Source organism: Conger conger, chromosome 7 (genome assembly GCF_963514075.1).
Source record: "Conger conger chromosome 7, fConCon1.1, whole genome shotgun sequence".
NCBI lineage: Eukaryota > Metazoa > Chordata > Actinopteri > Anguilliformes > Congridae > Conger > Conger conger.
The window spans coordinates 11,617,507-11,645,209 of NC_083766.1; the positions used below are offsets into that span (position 1 = coordinate 11,617,507).

Here is a 27,703-nt window from a genome sequence, read left to right on the forward strand (position 1 = left end):
ATATTAAGCATGTTCCACTTCCTTTAGAGTACAGTAAATGCATGCAAAACATTAAGTTCAATGAATTTTAATGCAAAGTGATTTCAGTTCCTTACAATAAATAACACAATGACAAATACTGAAAAGTCAAATCCTTTATTGTAACAAAAAACAAACAAAATAATTTTAATTGCTTAGATATTTATATTTCTACACAAACAAATCATTCGAATGTGATGCGAAAGCTCTTCTCCTGCTCCTTGCGGCGGTTATCGCAGAGCTTGGACACCTCCTCTACCCTCCTCTGCAGAAGCACTGTGAGAAGAAGGCAGGTCACATAGCACAAGCATAAACAAACATACTTTACAGGCTTTGTGAGAATGAAAACTCAAACACAATTTACTTAATTCAACTTCACAGAGGAGGAAATTGAGTTCAGCCATGGATATGACCATTAACAAAGTACAAAGAAACAAGTATCTCCACGTCATTAAGACTACATTGGTCCTGTTGTAACCACCATTTTATTAGCCTCTCTCATCGTAGAACAAGCAGAACCGCTATCCTGCAACCCTTTGGTATCTGACGTTTACGTTATGAAAAGGCCCTCCAAATACCTGAATTTTGGTCGATCCACTGAAGAGAGTCCATGTGTGCGTTCAGGATTTTGCATATCTGCTGAAGCTGAGAGAGAACAGTGAAAGAGGAGTGATGCACTATTAATTCCAACCACATTCATTACAAATATTAATTCAAAGAAAGTTAATGACAATGAGCCAAGACTAGGGGTGCATAACTCCGGTCCTGCTGGTTTTAGTTCCAACCAGTTACCTTAATTCTAGTTCTGACCACTCTATAAACTACAATGGATCACTCCTGTACTGGATCAGTAAAATCTTTATGAAACACCTGTTGCCACAAAATCCTGAAACAGATCGGCCCTCGCTGTGCACCTCTGGCCAAGACTGTATCAATGTCATCAAAAATCTGAATTAGATTAGCCAGTCTCCCATAGTGCCCTGGGCTATACCGGGTCACTGGTGTCGGCAGGCCCGCTGGACGTGTTGAGGTGCTCAATGATCTCCTTCAGATCCTGGGACATCCTCTTCAGCTGGGCATCTACATTCTCAGCCAGCTTGTACCTGCGGAGAGAAACACCAGCCAGTCAGGAGAGTGGAGGGGGGAGACATCTACCTGTCAGCAGGCCCACCAAACAGTCTCAGTGTTTTTATTGGGATTACCTCCTTCACATACACCGTAAGTCTGCTCTACATGGTCTTTCGAAGAGGTCTCAGAAATCAATATACTTATATAAGACACTTTAGGAGCACTGAAAAATGGTAGACTGACAAAGAGGGGGACATCAAATGAGGATGTATGCCGCTGTGTGAAAATGATATTGACTGTAGGGGAACTGAAAATCGATAAGACATTTGATCGACATACATGCCTGCTGGTACTTAAATTGAAAAAGATTTTTGCAATATATACTTTAAGACGTGTTCGCTCGGTTATGAAGAATTTACAAAATCAGCTCGTCTTTAAGCGAGATGTGGGATGTTCTCAGACTCAGGGATGGGGACCTACGTTCTCTCGCGCTCCTCGTCTGCGTTCTGCATGTAGATGGTGCCGCTCTGTTCCTTCACCGACTCCTCGAGCGGAGACAGCAGGTCTTCCAGCTCCTTCTGCTGAGACAGGATGAAGTCCAGCTCCTGGTCCAGCCTATCGTCCAGATAAAACCTCAGTCAGGTCATACACCAGCACCGCTCTTCAAGAGGCGTTCAGACACGGTCCACTTCCTCAGCGTTACACACATTACAGTGACAACCACATTATTACTACACAGGTTTACGAAATCTTCCAAAGCACGTGTTTGCATGCAGACAGTCAACGGCCTGAGTTCTGTACCTTCTCTGGTCCAGCTTCACCTTCTCCATCTCTCTGTGTAAAGATGTGATCTACAGACAGATCAGCACAGGTTAGAGGCGGAGGATTCCGGGCTTCCTTAACTGTAGTAGTATCCATTAGGCCTCATTTTGTCAAACCATTCCAATGATGTTTAGGTTAGAAAGTCAGTCATTTTTGGAGGAAGGACCAAAACCAAACCAAAAAATATGTTACGGGGAACCTAACCATCATGCATCAAAAAATATAATGATGACAATCACAACTAAACTGCATTAGCCGTGGTGAAAAATCACTACAAAAATATATATTTATACATTTACTTTTTAAAGGGGAGACCAAAGGGCTGAACACAGACAGGAGTGGGGTTTTTTTTAACAATACTGACTACTGAGAGGGTCTGAAAAGTGATGCACTTCCATTACATTACATTATTGGCATTTAGCAGATGCTCTTATCCAGAGCGACGTACAGTTGATTAGACTAAGCAGGAGACAATCCTCCCCTGGAGCAATGCAGGGTTAAGGACCTTGCTCAAGGGCCCAACGGCTGTGCGGATCTTATTGTGGCTACACCGGGATTAGAACCACCGACCTTGCGTGTCCCAGTCATTTACCTTAACCACTATGCTACAGGCCGCCCCTCATCCTGGACACAAGGCCAGGGTGGCACCTATGGTAACAGAAAGCCTTTATGGGGTGCATACCTTCTCTCCATTCTCCAGCAGCATGCGGTCCCAGGCGTTGACCTGTGTGGCCTGCTGGAGGAAGTGCCTCTCCTGGTCCTCCAACTCCAGACTCCACTTGTTAATCAGAGCCTCTAGCTGGGCGTATGACATCACTGGAGGTGCGCTGGAGGGGGGGAAAGTTACAAAGCCTGGATTTGCAACTAAAGACTGACGCTGCTGGACTGAATGGTAAATGGACTACCTATAGAACAAAAGTAAACTATCCTCAAACCCAGTTTCTACTTCAAGCACTACACCCCATTGCCTTCTGCATCTTCTATGGAAATTAAAGTGACTGGAGATAGTTGAAATATGCATAAGGACGTCTATTTACCATTTAGTCCAGGACCATCTCATCCAACCATTCACACACATTCAAACACCAACGGTGAAAGGCTGCCATGGTTGCTTGTTGGGAGCTGATTGGTATGCGTTAGCTTGTTGGGGGTTACATGTCTTGCTCAGGGACACTACCCAGAGCAGGGATCGAACTGGCAACCCTTAGACCGCCAGCACACTGCACTTACCTCCTGAGCTAATGCCCACTGCTATATGTATAAATGAGAGGCGAGTATCTCAGAGAGGAGACACACGGCCTGGACCATACTGCCAGGCTGAGCGGAGAGAGGAGAGGGACGGCGCCAGGCTGAGCAGAGAGAGGAGAGGGAAGGCCAGGCCGACAGGGCGAGGCTGGATACTCAGCGCTGTGGGCAGGGTCTGTACCTGGCAGCAGCGATGGTGGTGGAGATGGCTGTGCTGGTGATGGGAGCCACAGGTCCAGTGACAGTGGGGGCCGCAGGCTTCAGACACTGAGAGAACGCCGTGGCAGCACCGGAGACAGGAGCAGCTAAACCCGCAACAGGAGAAAACGCACAGCAAGTCTGAACCGTCATGCACAGTAGAAACACACACAGCCATACAAGCGTCATCGCGCCTCTTCTACGGAACTTAAAGTGACTGCAAAGTTCAATTCAATTTTTCAAGATTGTCACAAAGCCGCTTTAGAAAGAGCTCACACCCTCAGAGCAAGCCTAGGGTGACAGTGGCAAGGAAAAACTCCCTGACTAACAGAAAGAAACCTTGAGCAGAACCAGGCTCAGAGGAGGAGCCCATCTGCTTCTGGCCAGCAATGGGCAAACAGTGAGTTTAATAGTAGTGTCATATGTAAAATATAAATAAATTAAAGTGGCTAGAAATAGTTGAAATAAGCATCAATTATCCACTACGCATCCGCCAAATATATATCAAAGAAATGCAAATAACTATAATAACACACATTTCAAGTCAGACATAAAATCGTTTTTTAAAACGATGTCAGGATTGTATGGCCGTGGCCTGGACCGCCTCACTACCTCCATTCTTGTACCAGCCACAAGAAAATTGCAGGAGGAGATGGCGGGAGACTGGGAGAGACATAAGGTTGGTACAGGGATTAACAGCTGAAATAGCAAAATGGAAACTCCCTTTGCGATTTGATCCCAGGATGCCGGTCTTGTAACTAAACTGTTTATATACACAAATCGCATGAAACTATGGGAGGAGACATGCAATGAGACTAAAACATTTTATTGGCAATTAGGCCAGAGAATTCTTGTCACTGTGGACCCTGGGTTAAATTTAGATTTTCCATGCCTTGACATTTTCAGAATAAATGTATAATTTTAGTTTTTTGGTACAATACTCTTGACTACTTTGAGCTGGAGGGCTACTTTCATGAAATCAAGATCGATTTAGTGTGACTTTTTATATAATTATGAAATATAATGCAGGAGTCTATTTAAGATCTTGAATTACTGCACAAAATTTGGCACAAGGGGCTTCCAGACACTCATAACAGTTTATGATGATAACAGCCCATACCCATTAAGGCCACACATTTCATAATATGTCTTCAAGTAGTTTCTTCAAGTTTATAAACATTATCATAAACCTTGAAGTGAGAGATTAATGTTTTACTTATTTATTTTCTTTTATTTCCACATAGTTTAAGATTTATTTTCGGTCAAATTAGAAGAAAATAAAACGAGAATTAAATTGCCAAACATTACTTTGGCCCAAATTATTAACTCTTTTTAATGTTTTTATTTTACTTTGCATTACTCTAGCAAGGACTGGAATCTGAAACTTGAACGGAATTTGAGTTATAAGCTCCTTAACATTTATGCTACACCCGGTAAATAGCAAATGGACTGCATTTACAATTAATGCCCCAAATTCACCGAAACACACACCCACTCGCACACCAACACTAAAAGGCTGCCATGCAAGGTACCAATCAGCTGGTTGGGAGCAATTGCGGGATAGGTGTCTTAACCTCCATCCTAAAATTGGTGATGAGAAATTATTTCTAGGCATACGACATGGTCCTATGACGTACACCCAAGTCCCCAGTACCTGTTGTGGCTGTGCTGATGGTTGCAGCTCCCAGAGGCTTTAGCATGAAGCCGGCAGCCGAGGTGGTCGTAGGGGCTGCAGCTGCAGCAGCGGTCGCCATTCCCACTGTAAGCCAGGAGAATGTAGGGAGACGGCACATTACAGGAGGCAGTGCCTCTGACACAGCTCACAGCCAACTGGATTCAAGACTTTTTCTGGTTTCCTTGAGTTATCTGCAGATTACAAACACCTACAAACACTATTTGAATTTGGGATAGGCAAACCGGTATCAACAGGGAATGCTTAGAATACAATGCTGCATGCTAGCAGCTAACCATTCAACCCATTGAGTGCTGGTGGTGTTCGTCGTAAAGCAACTGTGAACTTAAAAGAAAACACACTGGCTATATACATACAGTATATGTGAGAAAAAGGGAACATAGATCAGTTAAAGGTAACGTACGCTATAGGGCTATGTATGGAGAGTCAAGTAAGTGACGGTTCAACGTGACAGGGCGCACCGTTACAGGTTCCCTCACTGAAACTGGCAGGTGTGTACAGGTCCCTGTAGGTGGATAAGCAGGCACTCACTTGTGAAACCTGTTGTTGCTGTGGATGCGATGGGGGCTGCTGCTGTGGAGGCAGAGAAGAGGGAGGAGAGAGCTGGTGGGGCCGGCTGGCTCACTGGCGCAGTGGTGGCAGGAGCTGGAGTGGCTAGTGAACCAAGAGAGAAGGAGGAAACCATTCAAAAACACAATAGAAAATAAAAAGCACACTGCTGACTGAACACACACAGCACACTGCTGACTGAACACACACAGCACACTACTGACTGAACACACACAGCACACTACTGACTGAACACACACAGCACACTACAGACTGAACACACACAGCACACTTCTGACTGAACACACTCAGCACACTACTGACTGAACACTCACAGCACGCTGCTGACTGAACACACACAGCACGCTACTGACTGAACACACACAGCACGCTACTGACTGAACACACACAGCACGCTGACTGAACAAACACAGCACACTACTGACTGAACACACACAGCACACTACAGACTACAGACTGAACACACACAGCACACTTCTGACTGAACACACACAGCACACTACTGACTGAACACTCACAGCACGCTACTGACTGAACACACAGCACGCTACTGACTGAACACACACAGCACGCTACTGACTGAACAAACAAAGCACACTACTGACTGAACACACACAGCACACTACAGACTGAACACACACAGCACGCTACTGACTGAACACACACAGCACGCTACTGACTGAACAAACAAAGCACACTACTGACTGAACACACACAGCACACTACAGACTGAACACACACAGCACGCTACTGACAGAACACACACAGCACGCTACTGACTGAACAAACACAGCACACTACTGACTGAACAAACACAGCACACTACTGACTGAACAAACACAGCACACTACTGACTGAACAAACACAGCACACTACTGACTGAACACACACACAGGACACACAGTACACTGATTAAACACACACCGGACCCTCATTGAACACACACAGACCACTGCAGACTGGTTAAAAGCTTTGACTAAAAAAGCCATTAACAAGCACCAAATAGCCGCCGCACCACATTTTATTTGATTAGATTATTAAGGGGTGACCACTGCTCCAAGCTCCCCATACCTGATGGTTTGATTCCAAACGAGAAGCCCCCCCCCTGGGCGGTAGTCCCTGGGGCTGTTGTAGTCCCAGGGGCTGTTGAACCCAGAGTCAGACCTGAGAATAATGGGACAAAAACAGATGTCACTCCCATTCTCACCAACCATGTCTACATTTACACAACTGGTTTAAAACATTGACAATAACACAGAGGTTCACTGGACTAACAGCATTCGTCAAGTCAATTTCAATTACTAGACTCGAGAGAGACAGTAAGTTTCATTTATATACTACTATTTGTACCAATATATAGCCATGCATTTCTTTTGCCAATCAAACATTAGTAGGGTTGTAACAGCGCCACCAGATGAGTAATACATGCCATACACTTAATAATAGCTGTTTGGTGAGTTTTAACTATACTATACGTCTGCTAAATGCCTTGTAATGTAATGTATTTAGGAGCTAAATCAATCACACCAAATTAAGACGGAGTTGAATGTAGATGACGCTGAGTTTTAAGGCCTTCTTCCACATGCTGAAGTATTAGACCTGCTGATGTACAGGTTCATTAATGCCCTACAGTCCTATAGTAATATTATCCATGAGAAGTTGGGGCAGATGCATGTGCTGCATTGCGTCGTTGCAGACCTGTGGATTCACCTGGGTTCTGAACCACCTGGGAGAGGGTGGCAGAAGGCTGCGCTGGGGCAGGTGCAGCAGTGGTGGTGGTCCCAAACGAGAACCCACCCCCTCCTGGTGCAACTGTGGGAGCAGCGGTGGGGATTGCCTGGACCTGGAGGAGCAAAATTTCCAGAATATTCAGGAGGTGAAACTTCCCACGGGCATTAATGGGAATATGCAAGTGAACAGGAAAATATGGGAATCATAAGGGAAATTGTGGGAGTTATTAGCACAAGCTGCATTTACCATGCTATATGCTTACAGACACAAACATTCTACCTTATCATACACAGACATAATTGCAAAATATTTAATTGTATTAGTTTACGTTTTACACGGGATTCTTTCACTGAACAGCAGAAATCAGGAATGTCGGAATAATGCATTCCTCTGATTGGAGAATGCACTGTGTATGCAGAGGATTGCATTATTTCTACTGAATTCCCATTAAATCGGACACTGACATCTGTGGATTAGATGCAAGAGCACACTAAATATGAAATGAAGAATGCAAAGAGCAGGGTTGTGATTTTCCATTAGATTAAATTGGTATATTTTAACAAAAACATACCACTATGCACCAATGTAAAATTCCCAAGATCAACTTCATATGGAAATTTTTTGGGAATTTACCAGAAACTTTCCAACCATTTGCAACTTTACCTGGACCTTAGGTACCCCGAAACTGAATCCTCCTTGGGGCTGGGTGGCAGGGGCTCCCGCTAAGGAGAACCCCGCAGTCGGCGCCACCGTGGCAGCAGGCTGGGCCGGAGTCTGTGCAACCGGGGCTCCCATCCCACCAGTAGAGGCAAAGCTGAACCCTGCACCAGCTGGAGCCACGGTGGTCTGGGTGGTCACAGCCCCCAGTGCGAATCCTGCCGCTGGGGAAGAGGCTGCCATACCCAGTGTCAGTCCCGATGGGACAGGCTGTGTGGCTGCTGGCGCACCCAGCGTGGGCTTTGAAGCATTGGTGCTGCGGAATGAGAAGGAGATAAAATGTACATGACATGGTCTGAGGCGCTAGACATGTATTCAATTGCAAAACAGATGTAGATACAAACTACCGGCGAACAAACAGTGCGCTTACCCAAAACTGAAACCGCCCCCTGCCGCAGCGCTTGTTGCAGGAGTGCCGAATGAGAAGCCAGTCGTGCCAGTGCTGCTTTGGGCGGGAGATGAGAACATCCCGGTGGCTTGAGGGACAGCGGCAGGGGCCTGAGATTGGTTTGGGGTTCCGAACGAAAAGCCACCACCCACGCCGGCAGTGGAAGCGGTAGGCATACCAAAGCCAGTGGCAGGGGCGGTCCCAGCAACTGGCTTTTGCGTCCCGAAGCTGAATCCAGTGCCACTGGCACCAAAATTAAAACTCATTCTTCTACCTGAAGAACAATTGCAAGATGCAAGAAGGCTCCGTTACACTGGAATATTTATTTAATTTGACAACTGACAAGATATAGACAGATGACTATTTAGCAGGAGGTGATTAGACACGCAAAGTGCAAAGTAATTAGCTTGCTAACCTACTGCAGTTAGCATTTTACTTAGCCAAGCCACTGCTTATCTATTGGGTAGATATAATAACACATTAATTCTGTTTAACAGGACGGCATCGATGAAGTAAACAGTAGACTACCACTAGCTAACTTAGCGAAGAAGCTACAGTAACGTTAACCACTTTTCTATCAAGTAAGTTAATGGTAGCAATCCATCTACCTTTAGCTACACCAATATAGTTCAGTTACTTACGTGTCACTCGTATATAAATACTGTACCGTTAGCTAACATAATTAGCTAGCTAATAATAAAACTGAAACCAATGCAAACAATTCATAAGTATAACTGGCTACCTAGCCCAGCAGCGATCTGTAATGTGCGCCATACGGAGCTAGCTAGCTAGCTAGTTAGTGCTTACAAGGTAAATTCGAAAATACAGCGTTTAATAATTTTCTGTAGATAATCCTGAACATCACAATACCTTCTTTCATATCAGATATAGTAGCTAGCTAATTCATATAGTTAAACATAACTTACAGACTGTTTATCCAATTCCCAACCCAAAGATCGGAACTATTTCGAACAAAATAGCGGCAGCAAGACTGTCACATCCGCGTCAAGCACAATTGAAGGACCCACATTGGTGCTTCTCGGTGTGCTAACTACATCAATGCCGGTTGCACACTTTCTTATGCACCTGCCTGCACTTTACACCTCCATACCCTGGACAAAATTCTGAAGTTTGACCGTTATTTCGCTGCATCGTTCACCAATAAATAAATGAATAAATACATTTAATTGTACGAGCCATTTAAGTAATCTTTCATTAAAATGTAAAATGTAAATAGCGACAGTTCCTTCAACCTCCTTCAAACAGGCAGAGTATGAGACGCCTTTAGTGTTGCCAGATAAACTGAAAGTTCCCCATTTTGAGAAGATTTAGAAAGAAACGGAGCAACTAAAATGTGGAGGTTTCAATATACTATGCAGGGTGCGGATACATTATAAAGAATATGCTAATCGGGTCAGTTGAGGACAACAGATGTTAATGCAGAACAGTAGTGCTGGTGATTTGTGATTTCTGGTTGTAAAGCAATCGGAAAATAAAAATGTATTATTATTTATTAATATTTATTAGAATGTTCTTAGTATTTAAAGATTATTTAAATAAAGTATTGTAAGCATCGAGGCGAGTATTATTTCGATTCGGGGAATTGTATTTTAAATATTATTATGGATCATTTCAGTTGAGAATATGATTTAATCAAATTAGGAATTCATACTGATTTTAGAGCTTCCCTTTGTCTGGACGTTTGGAAACAGGTGTATCGATATTTTATCATTTCTAATAATTTTCAAACATGTAGGCTTTCACCCATTCAGCACAGCAGTCTCTCATATACATGGAAACTTGACTTACGCACGGCCATTCTTTTTCAATGAAACAATATCAGTGTTTTCCGCTGACCGCACACCTCTTATGTTGAGAAAAGGACTGCAGTGTTTGAGTGTGGTTATGCACATAAAAGAAGGCATGAACAGCGACGACCTAACCTATCCATCAGGGCAGTCCATCCACACATCTGGCAACCCCCGTCGCCTTGGAAACCGACGTGTTTGTCTGCACCAAAAGTCCCTGCCAATATCTCATCAGAGGAAAGTTAACGTTAGCTCGGTACACTTGTCATTCTATTTAAATAAGTTGCCAACTTTGTGAATTTGTGTGTCCGTTTACAAACCGAAGATGGAGGGGTTGTGTTCGGTAAATAATCTACTCGCGCTCTCAGCCCTGCTAAACCCACCTAACGAAGACGATGAAGAGGATTGTGCAGTATGTAACGCTACCATTATTACATGGAAAAATGCAGCTCATGGTTAAAAGTGCCTGGCTGCTAATGATAGGGATCGACATGTGTTTCTGTCTTGCTAAGGTCGTCAGTAGCAAAGTCAGGTACAGCATTTTTGCAGTAACGCTGAAAAAACAACATGCTTGTTAACCTAACGTTAGCTGTGTTGGAGTGTTGACACGTTTTCCATAGCTAGCATTCTATTTTTGTTGACATTAGCTATCTGAAAGGTTTTTATTATGATTTTCAATTGTAGTTTGTGCCATCCACTGGAAAGCTAGGGCCAGGACACATTGGTCCTGCCAAATCTGCCGAAAGTAAAGTGGGTAAGATTCTCTCTCTCTCTCTCTCTCTCTCTCTCTCTCTCTCTCTCTCTCTCTCTCTCTCTCTCTCTCTCTCTCTCTCTCTCTCTCTCTCTCTCTCTCTCTCTCTCTCTCTCTCTCTCTCTCTCTCTCTCTCTCTCTCTCTCTCTCTCTCTCTCTCTCTCTCTCTCTCAAACTGGCCAGTTTTACAAAAAAACTCAATTTAGTTCAGAAATAAGCTTAATATGTCCGTGAAATCAGCCCTTAATGTATCAACAACTTACTAAATTATTCAGTATTTCAATAGTTTCACTACGTTGTTGAAAGCAGGAGTTCAAATGCTCAGGGTTAAGGCATTCATCATCCAAATATGTCATTAATGCATCCATTTGTCTTCAGCCACATCAGCCTATATCAAGAACAACAGCAAAGACATCTGGAGTGAGGAGGAAGTGCCTGAAGCGGCCCAGGTTGATGACATCACTGACCCACGGCCACAGCCAGAGTATGTGTACATTGTGAAGCACATCACAGCATTACCTTAAATTACTTAAAAAAGGATCCAAAGTTTTTAACTAAACATTTTAAAGCCTTTCAGTCTGTTCTACATGTTATTGTATATCATATTTAATGACACATACACACATTACACTGTTAGAGTTACTGTCTCTGTTCATGTGCAGGTATGACATCGTGTTGAAGCAGCGAGTAGGCACAGAGGACATCTTTTTGGGCATGAGCGGAAAGGACCCTTCGTCCAGGTGTTGTGAAAGCATGGTGGTAAATACTGTCTCTGCTCGTTGCCGCCACAGCTTCTGTGTTGCACACATCAGATGACATAAAATGCTCCCAAAAACTTTAAGGATGCATTGCAGGAACATGGTAATGGAACCAAACATTTTTCATTTTTAGGTGAAAATAAAACTGCCTGGCACAAAGTGTTCTGAAGTTGTCCTGGATGTGAAAGAGAAGTTCCTTGATCTGAGAACACCAAAATAGTAAGAAGGTCTTCCTTCTTGGTCATGTGACTCATCCACCAATTTCCAACCCTCTGTTGCTGGTCTACATCTTTGGCTGTTTTGAATTTGAACATTTTCCCCTAACCCTTTCCCTGATTCCTCATTCCTCCACGTTATAGTGTGACTCAGGTATGCCTTCCTCTGTTTCTTGGTGCAGTAGGTTGGGCCTGCATCTGCCCCACCCTGTACACAGCCAGGAAGGAACGGCTCAATTCCTTTCTGAGAAAGAGGAGCTGGAGGTCACTCTGCCCATGAACCGGCCAATGGACTGCATAAACCTGGCCTGAGACAGCAAGCTGCATCTGCAGGCATCTGCTTTCAGGAACAATTGAGTTGCGCTGTACTAACCAAAACATGCAAATATGCAATTTGTTAAACTGATAACTTGACATACTGATGCATAAACACAAAGTTGCTTTGATACAGACCTTCGCTCTCACCCTTTGGGGATTGAAAGGAATGACAGGACAGGTGGTCAGATGAGGCTTTTTCAAAGAAATGTAAAATGTGTTGTATTTGTAGGCCCATAACTATAGACCACAGATGACTCATTATTTTAATTAAAAATCGGTGCAGTTGGTTCGGGTTCTCAGTGCATTCCTATCTTGTGACCTCTGCTGGTTGATCAAGCGCCTGTAGATTGCAGTCAAAACCACATATGAAAAGGTCTTTCTCAGACTCTGCTCTATGTCAGCTTGGAGAACCATGGATGTCTACACTCTCCCTGGCAGCAGGGTTAATGCGTGTATACTGTACAGCTTCGGTTGCAGACAATTAGACATTCAAAATAAGGGGAATTAGATATGAGCAGCCCGGTGTTGGGCACCAAATCTATATACAGTGGATTCAGAAAGTATTCAGACCCCTTCACTTTTTGCACAATTTATGTTACATTACATTACATTATTGGCATTTGGCAGACGCTCTTATCCAGAGCGACGTACAACAAAAATGTTGTAGATTTAATTTTAAAAGGATAAAACTGGCATCAAACTACACTCAGTAACCCATAATGACTAAGTGAAAACATGTTTTTAGAACACTTTAGCAAATTTATTAAAAATCCAAAACTGAAATCTCTCATATATATATATATAAGTATTCAGACCCTTAATTCAGTACTTTGTAGAAACCCCTTTGGCAGCAATTACAGCTTTGAGTCTTCTTGGATAAATTTACAAGCTTTGCACACCCGGGCCACGTTCAGCCCCAACAAAATGTAACAAGAAGTTTTTTTAAAACATAAAAGGGTGGCACATTGAACATCCTGTTACAAACCTTGGGTGGACTGACAGTACGGCTGCTCCTATGGCGTCTGAGAAGGCGTTCTCCAGCCTTTAAAGCAGAGGCATACGTCATTACTGATTCGGGCTATACCCTCAACACACCCACCAAAAAGGAACAAACATACCTCAAAGCCTGTTGCAAAACGTTTCACACCGTTGGGAAGAAAACGTTCAACACAGTAAGCAAAACACATAGCAAAACATAGCAGAACATGCCCCTGGATTTGGGCAGTTCATCCCATTCTTCCTGGCAGATCCTCTATCTATGTCAGATTGGATGGGTCTCTACATACACTCAGTGAGAACTTTATTAGGTATTTATTGGACTTACTTTTTTGACTTCTTGGTCTTCTGCTGTAGCCTATCCACTTAAAAGTGCTGGTGGTTGCAAACTTCTTCTCCTGGGAACACTTAAAGCTGTAGAAATGGTTTTATAGCTTTGCCCTGTAGTATTATTATCATTTATTATTTTTATTTTTTATTTTTTTTATTGTCCTGACATGCAGTGTGATTTGTGGGATCTGTATATACACAGGTGTGTGACTTTCTAAACTATGTCCAATCAATCAAATGTATCACAGGTAGACTGCAATCAAGTTCTAGACACATGTCAATGATAATTAAAGAAAACAAGATGCACCTGCCCACAGTTTAGAGTGTCACAGCAAAGGGTGTGAATACTTAAATAAAATACTGTAAATTAGAGATTTCAGTTTTGGATTTATAATGAATCTAAAAAAAAATCATCCTTTCACTTTGTCATTATGGGTTATTGAATGTAGATTGACGGGCAAAAATGCCAATTGTATCAATTTAAAATGAAATCTACAGCACAATAAAGTGCAGGAAGTGAAGGGGTGTGAATACTTTCTGAAGTCACTGTATACAATGAGCTCCATTTTCTTTTTTCTTGATTTGGCTCTGTACTTCACAATTTGTATTGACTTGTAATAAAACAATTCATATCGGGTTAAAATTCTCACATTCTCAGCTTTTATTTAATAGTATTCTTTATACACTTTGGTTTCATGCATAGCCCCATATATATTTATATATAAATGCATATAGTATATGCAACTGAATAATGGGCTTTAATTGACCTGTTCCTGCATAATAAGTTACTGTCCTCAAAAAAAGTTACAAAGGGATCAGTCAGAATGTTTTTGATAATTTCAGCTCCTGGAATAAATTAGATAGCAATCTTAAAATTAAAATACAAATGTATCTTGCTAACATTTTCAGGGGCGCAAATGTAATGACCAAAATAAATGACATTACATTTACCTGTGGTAGCACAAGCACCATTAATACTACATTTACATGAGTTGACATTGAGTACACAATATGCTTCTGGGACCAGCTGGTAAAATCTGCATCTTTGCCAGTGGTTGCAAGCAGATGCTGCAGTGGAGCTTGGGTGTGTTTCCTGTAACAGGAATACAAAGCATTCTTTTCCTCACCCTCTGTATGCAACAATATATTGAGAGCCCCATTCCTGTACATCCTGTGTAATGTTATGTGTGCTATTATAATTTCTTAATGCATAGTACAGTAAATAGACACGTGAGCTACTCCTCCCACCATGCCCAGTCTATGTTGCCATGGCTGCTCACTGGTGAGCTCTGCTGCAGATGTCATTTTGGCCCAGTGGAACTGACGCTCTGGGCTGTGGCTGCTCACTGAACACAAAGCTCAGGGGAACAAAACTGGAAAATTATTGTGACTGTTGAGTCAGCCTCAGCGTAAACCACACCCCCAGACACACACCACAGGGGGAGTTTGAAGAGCTGTCCAAGAGACGGTGTGTGTTCTTCCAGTACAAGCTGTGCCCTGAGGAGAGTTTCCTGCCCCAAAGTGCCTCCAGCCTTTCAGCCATTCTCCGCTGCGGTTATCCAAGGCTGTTTATTAACGCAGCTTTGGAGGAAGCAAAAGTAGAAAGGGGACTGCTTTCTTCAGTTGGGACTGGAAATTCGGGTTCAGTATTGCAGTTCAGTAGGTTTATGTGTACAAAGGTGGAGTAGTATGATAGAATAAACACTGTATGAGTGTACATAATATAGTGGGCTCTAGAATTCTTTGCACCCTTCATAAAAATTAAGAAAAAAGGCAACATATAATAACAATAATCTTTTTTCATTCTTTTTTTTCTGAAAACCATAGGTGTCAAAGTTATTGGCACCCTTAACAATAATCTCCAAAAATGTATTCTCTAACCTTATCACAAATAACAGGAAAAGATTCATGGCTGTAATTTTTGGCAGGTGTGTTTGCACTTGGGTGTTTGCAAGTATTAAACCAGGTATGGATTGTGCAATTGTGAAACCAGTTTTTCATTGTACAAATTTGCTTGATGATTCCATGAAATCATGAGTAAATCTCACTACTTTCCACATATTCTTTAGTTTGCAGCATTTTTTTGTGCATATGTATTAAGGGTGCCAATAATTCTGGAGCCCACTGTATATTTGTGCGTGCCAGATTATGAAGCATTCTGTAGGCAGTGGTCATGGTCAGGACTTGTTGCTTCCCTTGCCAGACCCACCCTTGCTGGGTCCACCCTTGTTGGGTCCACCCTTGCCAGGCTCACCCTTGCCAGGTCCACCCTTCTCAGGTCCACACTCAGCAGCGTTGCTGCTCTCTCCTGCCTCTGCCGGGACCGACAGCACAGGTCCAGTGTGCTGCTGCTGCTGCTCCAGCACAGTGATGCGCTGCTTGAGTCTCTGCTGTGTGGACGCGTACTCGTTGAGCAGCCGGGCGAAGCGCGTCTGCAGCGTGTCCAATGAGTTCTCCAGCCGCACCACCTTATCCTCCACCTCCTCCACCACTGGTCTGCTGGCCGCGTTCTCGTCCAGCTGCCCCGCCTTCTCCAGGATTTCCCGCCCCCTCTCCTCCAGCACGCGCTTGGCATCGGGGTACTCCGTCACGGCCTCCATCAGGTCATCCTTGGACAGGCAGAAGAGGTCAGAGTAGCCTAAGCTCCGTATGTTGGCCGTTCGCCGGTTACCCATTTTGCTGCCCTGGATGTTGAGGACACTGATCTCGCCGAAGCAGCTCCCGGCTGTCAAGAGAGCAAATTGTGTGACGCCATCATCTGCAACCACCCCCAGCCGGCCCTCCTTGATGATGTACATCTCCTTGCCGATGTCGCCCTTGCGGCAGATGTAGTCGCCGGGGCTGAAGACCTGGGGACGGAGCTTGAGTACCAGCTCCACCAGCAACCCGGCCTCACAGTCCTGGAAGATTCGTACTTTCTTTAGGGTTTCCAGGTGCACGTTAATAGCAATCTCTGCCCGAAGCTTGTTGGGCAGGTTCTTCAGCACCTCCTGCTCATCCACCGCCTTCTGATTGGTCCACAGGTAGTCAAACCACTTGATAACGCGTACTTCCAGCTCTTTGCTGACTCGCCGGAACTGCATGTAGTGCTTGATGGCGTCGATGCGAGCCTGGAACTCTGCTCGCGTGGCATTCATGTTCGAAATCATGGAACCCACGTTACCCACAATCGTGGCGAAGATCAGCACACCCACCAAGAAGTCAAAGACCACAAACAGATACTCTTCATCCCGGACAGGCGCTGGCATTTCCCCAATGGTGGTGAGTGTGAGGGTAGACCAGTACAGACAGTAGACATAGCTACGGGTCAGTGAGCCATACTCTGGGTTTGAGGTGTTGGGGTACACCCACGTGTCAGAGCCAAATCCCAGTGACTTGGATATTGCAAAGTAGATGCAGGCATTCCAGTGGATAATGACCAGGATGTAGAGCACCAGGTTGCAAATACGGAAGATGTTGGGGTAGTTGGTGCGTGTCTCGGTGCGGTCGAAAAACTCAAACATTCGGGGGAAGCGCAGCAGCCTGTTGAAGCGTAACTGGGGAGTGTGGATGCCTGTTGCGAAATAGGCCAGGTCAGTGGGAATGATGGACACCACATCCAGCTTAAACTGCAGTGTGTGGATGTAGCTGTCCCTCAGCTTTTTCGGGTCCTTTACCAGGAGACCCTGTTCCAGAAAGCCTACAGGAAACAACACCACCATCAACCAAGGCTGGGATCAAGTAATATAAGCTTCATTTGAATACTGTCACCAAAGACCAAAGTCTCTAGTGAACAGTTGCTCAGTTCACTACAGCGACCTTGCATTCAAGTCAAGGATGAACTGACCTGTTCGCAGCCGAACAAAGGTGTCCATAATGTAGACAACATCTGTGACGTAGTCGAACACCAGCCAGATGATCCAGTTAGTCATCTGCAGCTCATCATAGCAAGCCCTGCAGGACAGAAAGAAAAGTGCTTGTTTGCTTAATCCCTACCTCTTACTGATGCAGCACCTACAGGTTAGCAGAAGCACAATCCTGGAAGTGCATCCCTTCCTTCACAGCATTGTGTCCTGATCAGGCTCATAGTATAGGCTGACAAAAAGCCCATGCAGTGCTGAATCCCAAGATTCATAAATGAAAAAGATGTAAGGACATATCATCATGTAAGGACAGGACATACATCAGGGCATGGTTTCAGAACAGAAGGATTATCCCACAAATAGTGTCCCCTGGGTTATCTAGATTACGAGTCTCTGAAATGTCTACTCAAGCGTCTCACTATTGCTTCAGATCGAGCCTCATCAGATAATGTGAGATATTCAGATATGTGCTTAAAATAAGTGAATAATGTGAATAAACCAATGGCCAATTAACCTTTACCCAAATCATGATCATGTGTAGCTGGGGCTCAGATCTCAGGAAAGTAATCATGCAGTCTCCTTCCTTGGATCTGATTATTTGCAAGGCAATGACTCAAAGGAGGTACAAGGGAGAGATACATTTCCATACCTTGCCACCAAGAGACACCAGTTGTAAAGCACGGCCAGAGAAATTACAAACAGCCAGCGATAGTAGAAATCATCTGAGGCTGCCACAACAAAGATGCTTGATTTTTTTCTGTTGGCAAAGAGAGAGACAGTGTGTAAATTCTGTCACAATAACTACATTCTGACATCATATGGTTTATTAAGACTACGAAAAAAGTTACAGCATTCCATAAATACTATATCATTGATACAAATACAAAAAATACATTTGAAACTAAAATCATTGGCCCGATTGTTGCAAAAGTTCTAAAAATGTATCCCTACAAATGACACTAACTGGAACTATTTTAACTCAAGGTACAGAAAATGCCACACTAGTGTTCATTGTTGTTAATCATGTTAGAAAATATGAAAATATATGAACACCACTGTATCCCCTAGCTACCCATTAGCTCCTAAAGCAGATAGTCCTAAGTATTGTAGGTATTGCCTGTCAACCTCACAATACCTGAGTCAGCACAATGTTCCATCATGAAAGGCAGCTCGACACACACACACACACACACACACACACACACACACACACACACAAACTTTGAGAGATGGCCATACTTCGAGTCCCCCTTGCCATCGTTACTGTTGCGACTTGGGGCGGCCTGCAACTCTGGCCCACGGAAACGCTCCAGGAAGGAATCTGGCCGCTCCTCCTCCTCCCTCAGGCTCTTGTGAGCCCATTCTCGCAGAGTCACCACCAAATTCACCAACCTGACACCCAGACAAGGAGATTCAGTTATCGGTGCAAATGATCAAATGGTATTGCTTATGAATTAGATATATTAACTCATAAAAAATATTATATACCTATAAATAATACCATCAACAAGTTGACACAAACAGACAAACAGACAAATGAACCCACTGAAATGGAACTGAACACAACCTTGGCCTTTGCTGTTCTCACTGTGACTCGGTCAGACTCACCGTGACATGGCCCCTCTGCCACGGAAAGAGTTGCGGGAGTTGACCCCATTGGGCTCAATGGTGGCCACCCGCTGTAGCTCAGAGGATGTGTCATCATTGACGGACGGCACTCTGCAGAAAAAAAGGACAGGGACAAATCCCATCTTACACAAACATTTTTAAACCAATCCTATGGCAGTTACCACAAAGAGTAGGCGAAGGGGCCCCAGTCTAACTGCTGAAATAATCCCTCCTTCTACATCTACATAATGTGGTGAGTTTTAGTGAAAAATTACTGCTTTACATCACCCTGAATTGATCACCCACTTTTCATGGTAAAGGAAGATTCATTATATAAGTCCTGGAACAGATTGAGTCACAGGGGTCTGAAACACGGAGACCCGAACCTGGGCCCAGCCAAGATTAAACAGTACAGCAATGGCTCTTTCTGGCCCACGTGACACATCAGGCCCAAATAGTGAATGAGCTAATTCAATCAAAATGTTGTTCATTTAATTGAAGAATATAAGCATTTTCTCAAATGCACATAGAATTCTTAGATGAATATACATAGGTGTACAGTGTCATGTGTACATTCATATACAGACAAAACAGAGAAATGCGTACCGACTCAGAGTGCTCTCTGCTCTCTCAGGCTCTTCCTCCACAGATGTCTTCACTGACAGTCGATGGGGCGAGAGGTCCTCACTTTTTTCTGCCACCTGGCCAGTCATCCTGTATGTCTGCAGAGAAAAGGACACATTCACATCCAGAGACACAGTCACACATACATAAATACAGTAATACACCCAGAAATACAGTCACACACCTAGAAATACAGTAACAGACCCAGAAATACAGTCACACACCCAGAGACACAGCCACACACCCATAAATAAAGTCATGCACCCAGAGATATAGTCACACACCCAGAAATACAGCCACACATGCAATAATACATAAACACACCCAGGAACACAGTCACACGCCAAAACACAGCCACACCCCGAGAAATACAGTCACAGATCAAGAAACACAGTCACACCCCCAGAAATACAATCACAGATCAAGAAACACAGTCACACCACCAGAAATGCAATCACAGATCAAGAAACACAGCCACACCCACATAAATACAGTCACAGATCAAGAAATACAGTCACAGACCCAGAGACAGGCATGCATCCACCAGTACAATAACATAGACATAGTCACACACCCAGATGTACAGTCACACACAGAGACACAGTAATACACCCAGAAATTCAGTCACAGATGACGAAATAGTCACACACCCAGAAGTACAGTCACACACTGAGACACAGTAACACACACATAAAAACAGTCACAGATATCTACACACTCAGAAATACATTAACACACCCAGAGACGCAGTAACATACCCAAAAAAACTGTCACAGACATTTACACACTCAGAAATACAGTAACACACCCAGTGACAGTCAGGCATCCAGAAATAGTCAAGCACATGTGACAAAGTCACACACTCAGAAATACAGTAAAAGGCACAGAGACATAGTCACACACCTGTGTTACTGTGTCTTTGGGCAGCCTGTAGCCTAGCGGCTAAGGTACATGACTGGAATCCAGAAGGTTGGTGGTTCAAGCCCCGGTGTAGCCACGATAAAACCGGCACAGCTGTTGGGCATCCATAAATACAGTCACACAACCAGAAATAAAGTGACACAATCACTGACCCAGTAACACCGACAGAGATAGTCACTAGGGGTGAGCGAGTACTGCATTATCTGTGTAACTTCTGACTTTCACCTTTACAAATAATTGTCTGTCATTTTTGTAGTCCATCCAGAGTTTTTTATATCAGGAATGAAACTTACATCAACCAAACTTTCATCATGCCATGCCATTTCCTCCCTTTTTATCAATTGGGCTTGTCCCTGGTTGAACCTTTGAGGCCTCAATTCTCTCACAATAACTCTCTTATTATCGAGGGCGGCACGGATGGTGCAGTGGGTAGCACTGCCGCCTCACAGCAAGGAGGTCCTAGGTTCGAATCCCTGTCGGCCGGGGCCTCTCTGTGTGGAGTTTGCATGTTCTCCCCATGTTTGCGTGGGTTTCCTCCGGGTACTCCGGTTTCCTCCCACAGTCCAAAGACACGCAGGTTAGGCTGATTGGAGAGTCTAAATAGCCTGTAGGTATGAGTGTGTGAGTGAATGGTGTGTGTGTGCCCTGCGATGGACTGGCGACCTGTCCAGGGTGTATTCCTGCCTTTCGCCCAATGTATGCAGGGATAGGCTCCAGCCCCCCTGCGACCCTGTTCAGGATCAGCGGGTTAGGATAATGAATGAATGAATGAGACCTAGCTGAATGGCAACATGTGCCAGAGTCGTTTGAAACACATTAGGACCTAACATAGGCTACTACAACTTTCGCTACTGCAGAATGCCGGGACATACCTGGCTAATGCCCACAAAATAAAGAAAAACATGTCAATGCAGAACTTACAGTAAAGCAACAGACCCAATATGCTTCCATGATTAAATTAACACTTAGGCTGCCTGTTGTCTGTTTTCCGTCTATTGACGTTACAATTCCATAATATCCCCACGCTCCAACATTTTTTTAGTTGTCGCCTCCAAATATATATGTCGACAGTGATGTTTGCCATGTGGAAAGACCATTTTCTTTCTTTTATTTAAATTCACAGAGATCTCACAGACGGCTTCTACAGAATAAATATGAATAAAATAGATAAGGAGCTGAAGTGTTTTGCGGTCTTTTTGTGAGCCACAGACATCATGGCAAACAGCTTGCTAGCATTGCTTGTGTCAATAAACGAAAGTTATATTCTGATTAGATATTTGCATGAATACATATGTATAATCAAGTAAAAATTTTCCTAATGAAGTGCTTGGTGAACGTATACCTGTACTCACACTAGGAGAATATTCATGGCAAAGATCTGCAATGTGCAGATTTTGTCCTTTAAATTATCTGGAAGTGCAGGTTTTGTTAGACTTTACTGTAGGTTGTGCTGAAAATGAATGCAATCAGAGTGCTGTATCTGTTTACTTAATGACCAAAAGGGATTTTTCTAAATTAAATTATTTAATGTGCCTATTAGATTAATGAGATTAACCAGAGCTGTGTGTTTAACTGCCAATGGATTATTCAGATCATCGGCGCACTTGTTAATCAAGGAAAAAAAACTGGCTAAGACCAATGATTAGTTCAGGCTTCAAAAACGACTTCAGGTGCAGCCTGTTCATGGAAGTCTTAGTATATGCAATATTCCAGCCACCGATAATGTTACGAGCAGTTTGTCTCCCCAGCTCAGAAGTGTTGAAGTGTGTGACAGACTTGTGTGTGGGGACAGTAAGTCAACGGGGACAGTTTGCCAATAGCCCTGGGGCTTCTGAGAGAGGCCACTGTCACCGTGGAGACAACTGTGGCATCCATAGCAACATTAGGTACTACAGAAATGACTGCTACCCCCATTGAGTGGGAAGGAAAGAACATAATAACTGGAAAGCAATGCCACTAAAATCATTTCTCAACCCATCCTGACCAATCATCATTTTTGTAAATCTTATGTCAACCTGGATCATAACCTAAAGCAGGGAAAAATGATCCTGTGCCAAAATTCTGATGTACTTTTCAGTCAATTGCTTAACCTGCAGTATATATTTTATTAGTAAAGTAGTCTGTAGGAAATTGAATTCTGCACAATACCATGACGCACTGTAGAGGACATGTTAGTTGGTATATTAAGAAAGTACTGCGGTTTAAACCTTTGCTCTTACGAGCTTTTACCAGCAAACGGCATTTGTGTAAACACAGGGAGCTAGCAGAAGAGTAAAGAACGCTACCCGTGCCTCTATCATGGCAAGATTGAGCAGACAGCTAATGAACAATTTAGAGCCTCGTTAACAGTGTTTTACTAATTAGGCAGTCATTAGGGACCTTGGTGCCTCAGACACAGTGCAGAGCACTCTGCTCTGTTGGGTTCTGTGTTCTCATAAACACCTGTAAACAAAGCTCATCACATCGGCACACACACAAACTAGGAGTTACTAGGCAGGTTGTTTCACTGCTTCACTTGAGACATCTAACACTGTTGGTAACAAAGGTGGCACCTTGACACATTGTACATACTGTACTGTGACCACTACTGCGCAAGGCTTTGAGAACCCTGGCATATTATTTCCCGTGGAGTAGAGTGACTTTTAGCCAGGATAATGTGTGATCCCTGTGCACATTGACAGAGCCAGTAGGACACTGAACCAGACTGTACTGGCCATTTTCAAGTAGTAATACCTGTGTGTGTGTGTGTGTGTGTGTATGAAAGAGCAAGTGAGAGAGTGAGAGTGAAAATGAAAGACAAAGAGAGAAGGAGACTGATAGCACAGGTCACGATTAGTTAGGCACTCACCTGTTTGTCGGACTGTTCTGTTTCCTGTTACTTCAAATTCAAAACCTTGCCAACCGTCCTACTTGGAAACATTCGCTCCATCTGCAACAACACTCCCATAGTGCAGACATCGAGACCGAGCTGGTCCCCCAGCAGTCTTGTTTACAGATCCTGCCCTCTCTTGACCGTACACCTCGTTGTTTTAAACTCCGGTTCCCGTTGCTGTCTCAGCGTCCACCTGTGGAGTCACCTTCCAGCTTGGTAAAGCCACCAAGGCATCAGGAAAGCAAGTGATCTTAACCAAGGCAAGCTGAGAGTGAGAAGAGGAGGAGACGGAGGGCTGGTTTCTTCGAGAAGAGGGGAGGTGAGTACGTTAACACACCGCTTCCTCCTCCTCTCTCGCTCAGGACACAGGGGATAACCGTGCTCTCTCACTCCCTCTCCATCTCTCTCTATGTCCTGTATTCACACACAGACCCATGGCCAGAGGAGATCTTTCGCAGAAGTGGGAGAGGTAAAGACCATTCATGCAGTAGATACAGCTTTGTTCACACATAGATACAGCTCTTAGATAGATAGACCATTGCATTCATATGCTTTTCCAGACACTCAAAGCGCTTTACGGCAATGAGGGGGAAACTCTCCTCAACCGCCACCAATGTGTAGCACCCACCTGCGTGATGCACGGCTGCCATTTTATACCAGAACGCCCACCACACATCAGCTGGAGGAGAGGGAGAGAAGAATGAACAGCTGTCCTTACTTTGAAATGCAGTAAAGTGATGAGCTGTCCACCATGTTACAGCAACAGAGCCCAGCTCGTTACACATGTCTGACTTCAATACAGCGCTAATTAGTGTCATACAAAACCTAGCATTAAATCTACTCCCCAGTGCAGCACTCAGGAAAAGTTATTCAAATGCATAACCCCAGGAGGGGTAAGCCATCCCCCTTCCACACAGTTTGTCTTTCCCCTCTGTCAAGCTCTTTGACAGGCTGTGACGGACCCCTTCAGCAGAGACTGGTCGGACACACGCAGGGGAGAAGAGAGCTCCACTGGAAAATGCTTTGGGGAGAGAGAGGAGAGAGTTTGAGCAGCAGAGAGTGATGGCAGCATCTGGATTGTAGGAAGAGAGAAAAGGTTCATTCCAATCCCTTATTTTTCCCCTCTTTTTCCTTTTCTTTCCACCTTTTCTTGCCCCTAGCTCTACCCATTGGGAGGCAAGGAAAAGATTAAAGAAAATTAAGTAAAGACAAGAAATTGAGAAAACGTGGATCAAATAGTCTTCAAACGGCAGTGCAAAGACACGTCAGTTACAGACATGGCAGATGGGGAGAGGTCAATCCAGAGGTGAATCCTCAGGTTGATCATTTGTACGTCAGGCTTTCCGAATAAATACTTCAGCTATATATAAATACTTAACAGGTAAGGGGTTAGAATAGTCTTAAAGTTGGCAGACCTCGATCTATTTCCGGGTCAGGATGAAGTAAAAATAAATTATTGGAATCAGCTCAAACTACAGTACTGTGCAGAACTCTTAGGCACCCAAGACTTTATTATTTTTTTGTGTGTGTTAGTATAAAAGAACACGTTTGAGATTTCCAAATATTCATTTTCCAAAAGATTTAATTTTACAGAGACATTTCTGTATTTCATTAAAAAAAGTAACATATTACTGTAAGCAATTGACTACTTTTTACATAAAAACTTGATCAAGGCTGTCTGAGATCAGAAGAAAGGAGCCAACCAAAGTCTGCAGAAGAACTGTGGCAAGTTCTCCAACATGCTTGGAACAACCTCCCTGCTGAGTGTCTGCAGGACAGCGTTGGCCATCTCAGAGATTTGTGACTGAAGGGTGGTCACAAAAAATATTGATTTAATTCAGTTTTTAACTATTCAGCCAAATTACTAAAATGTAATGTAAAATGTATAGTATGTTTATTTAGGACCTCTCATTGAATTATTTTTGAAAGAATCTCATCTGTACAGAATGTTATACAAGTGCCTAAGACTTTTGCACAGTACTGTATATCCTGTACATATCTTCATATCTGCGCTTGATGCACGGTGTAGTTCCACTCTAGCTCACTCTAAAACCTTTTCTCTCAACTCATCTTTCCCAAGCACCACTTACTCATTAACTCACTCACTCACTCATTAACTGACTCATTCACTCGCTCACTCACTCACTCATTAACTCACTCACTCACTCACTCACTTATTAACTGACTCATTCACTCGCTCACTCACTCATTCATTAACTCGCTCATTTACTCACTCACTCACTCACTCACTCACTCACACACTCACTCGCTCATTCACTCACTCACTCACTCACTCACTCACTCACTCATCATTCCCTTCCTCAGTCACACCTCATTCTCCTCCTAGCTCGCTCACTCACACCTCTGTACTCTCTCCTTCCTCTATGCACCTAACCTATTTCCAGTATAACTCACTCACTTACCTCGACACTCACTCATGCCCTCGTTCACCTCCTAACCTATCCCGTGACATCCTGCAGAGGGGATTTCATGGAGAGACTGTTGGTGTAGTCTCAGGAGTCCTCACCTCTTCCTCCATAGGCTCAGCTCCCCTAAGGGAAGACAGAGACACTCCTCTGGGCATCCCACAGCACACACAGAGCTGAGAGGAAAACAAATGACAGGGTGAACCACACTAGCCTCATTAGAGTAAGCCAAGAGTGAAGGCACCAACCATTACACTGCAAAAAACAAGTGTTTTAGCCTTGCAATGAGACATAAAATCTTATTTTTTCTCTTAAGTATTCTACTGTTTGTTGCTTGTTTTAAGTAACCACCATCACATCTTCCTAACAATAAGGTAATACTTGCTCCATGTATTACAAGCTATTTTAGGAAATAATCCAATGAAACACAATCGCTTCATGAACATTTTTAAATTGATATAGTATATATTGATAAATTAGTTATGTATCATAACACTTTAGCATTTAACAGATTTGGAATTAAGATTGAAATTGTGAATGGTAAATAAGGCTAATTTGTCTTAAACTTAACTTTTCACTATTTAACTTTTTATCAGACCTTTAATATTAAATGCAAGCTAAAGCTAAAAGTCTCACATCTTATACAGTACATAAGCATACATATGGCCAAAAGTTTTGGAAGTTTTCCAACAAATAAAATATTTTGTGATGCCTTCCAAGGACTCTCTTGTCTCTTTAGCTTCTCGAGAATTCTTGAGTGAACATTTCTGAGGAAGAGAGTGAAAACACCTTTGGTTCCACATTTTCTTTGACGTGACCCCATTTTATATCACTGAGCATTTAAATATTTCTAAAAATATTTAATTATTATTCAATAAGGAGCAAGTCTGGTTTTGAATGACAAATAGCATGTGAAATTGTGGAATGTGTTTGACTTGTCGATGGGGGGTTGTGTATTTGACAAAAAACTTTCATCAACGGACCTGAATATATTAGTGTACAAGATATTATTATTGCGATTATTATACTTGTTTTTCTGCAATCTTCTGATTTGTAGCTGTCTGAGGAGAGCCCAAGGAGGGGGAGATGTAGCTAGATGTTGCCTAGATGTAGCTTGGAAAAAACAATGCAGAATGCTCATTCGAAAGCGGATTTGTCCAGTATTTTGACTGTGGCTCCATTGTCTTTCTAAATGCACCAGCTATAGCCACAATAATCTGTACCCACTCAAATACAGAAAATCTTTTCAGTGAGAAAATACATCCTCCACAGTGTTTGAGCTTCTGTAACTTAAATAATGCTTGAGAGTACCAACCCAAAAGGGTGAAACAAACAAAGAGGTGAAACAAACCCCAAAGTGACCTTTCAGGATTACATTATTGGCATTTGGCAGACACTCTTATCCAGAGCGACGTACAGTTGATTAGACTAAGCAGGAGACAATCCTCCCCTGAAGCAATGAAGGGTTAAGGGCCTTGCTCAAGGGCCCAACGGCTGTGCGGATCGTATTGTGGCTACACAGGGATTAGAACCACCGGCCTTGTGTGTCCCAGTCATTTACCTTAACCACTACACTACAGGGTTATGCCTTTATTCAAAAGGGTTCAAGAATAGTAACAATTATATTTTTGGTTTGACATTATCAAGCTTGTGTTAAGAAAAGGAGTGATACTAAAGGGGTTAAGCATGTACTATAAGATCACAAGCTCACAACTTCAGTTCTGAATTTCTGGCTGGACGAGGCAGAAACATGTGACTGGGCATTATGGAGTAGCCTACTGGGT

The 27,703-nt window shown here is 43.4% G+C and overlaps 2 protein-coding genes across 3 annotated transcripts; both read right to left on the minus strand.

Moving 5' to 3' along the window:
* Positions 1-119: 119 nt before the first annotated feature.
* Positions 120-9,531, minus strand: nup62l (nucleoporin 62 like). Of its 2 annotated transcripts, none has more exons than XM_061248700.1 (14): positions 9,377-9,531; positions 8,433-8,724; positions 8,009-8,318; positions 7,325-7,457; positions 6,686-6,778; positions 5,576-5,698; positions 5,006-5,110; positions 3,335-3,458; positions 2,591-2,735; positions 1,888-1,937; positions 1,567-1,701; positions 1,010-1,121; positions 597-663; positions 120-294 (listed from the first exon to the last, which is right to left on the minus strand). In XM_061248700.1, the coding sequence occupies exons 2-14, from the start codon at positions 8,714-8,716 to the stop codon at positions 203-205; spliced, it is 1,773 nt and encodes a 590-aa protein (XP_061104684.1). In that variant the 5' UTR covers positions 8,717-8,724; positions 9,377-9,531; the 3' UTR covers positions 120-202. The 2 variants fall into 2 exon arrangements, with proteins under 2 accessions (XP_061104684.1, XP_061104683.1); XM_061248699.1 differs by having other exon boundaries at positions 7,313-7,457.
* A 1,517-nt stretch (positions 9,532-11,048) lies between these two features.
* Positions 11,049-19,789, minus strand: LOC133132903 (cyclic nucleotide-gated olfactory channel-like; the record flags this gene model as incomplete). The annotated part of the gene is made up of 7 exons (XM_061248706.1): positions 19,683-19,789; positions 19,077-19,187; positions 18,708-18,860; positions 18,118-18,225; positions 17,453-17,559; positions 15,955-17,305; positions 11,049-11,166 (listed from the first exon to the last, which is right to left on the minus strand). Coding segments are annotated over exons 1-7 (2,055 nt in total), but the record flags the coding sequence as incomplete, so codon positions are not given.
* Between the last annotated feature and the right edge of the window lie 7,914 nt (positions 19,790-27,703).

What these genes read in the sequence shown, in the direction of transcription:
- nup62l (XM_061248699.1), bottom strand. Translation starts at nt 8,716, where the DNA reads ATGAGTTTTAATTTTGGTGCCAGTGGCACTGGATTCAGCTTCGGGACG. An exon ending in TGCTGGAGAATGGAGAGAAG is followed by an intron (nt 1,938 to 2,590) that starts GTATGCACCCCA and finishes ATCTGTCTGTAG; the next exon opens with ATCACATCTTTACACAGAGA. An exon ending in GTGGATCGACCAAAATTCAG is followed by an intron (nt 295 to 596) that starts GTATTTGGAGGG and finishes TTCTTCTCACAG; the next exon opens with TGCTTCTGCAGAGGAGGGTA.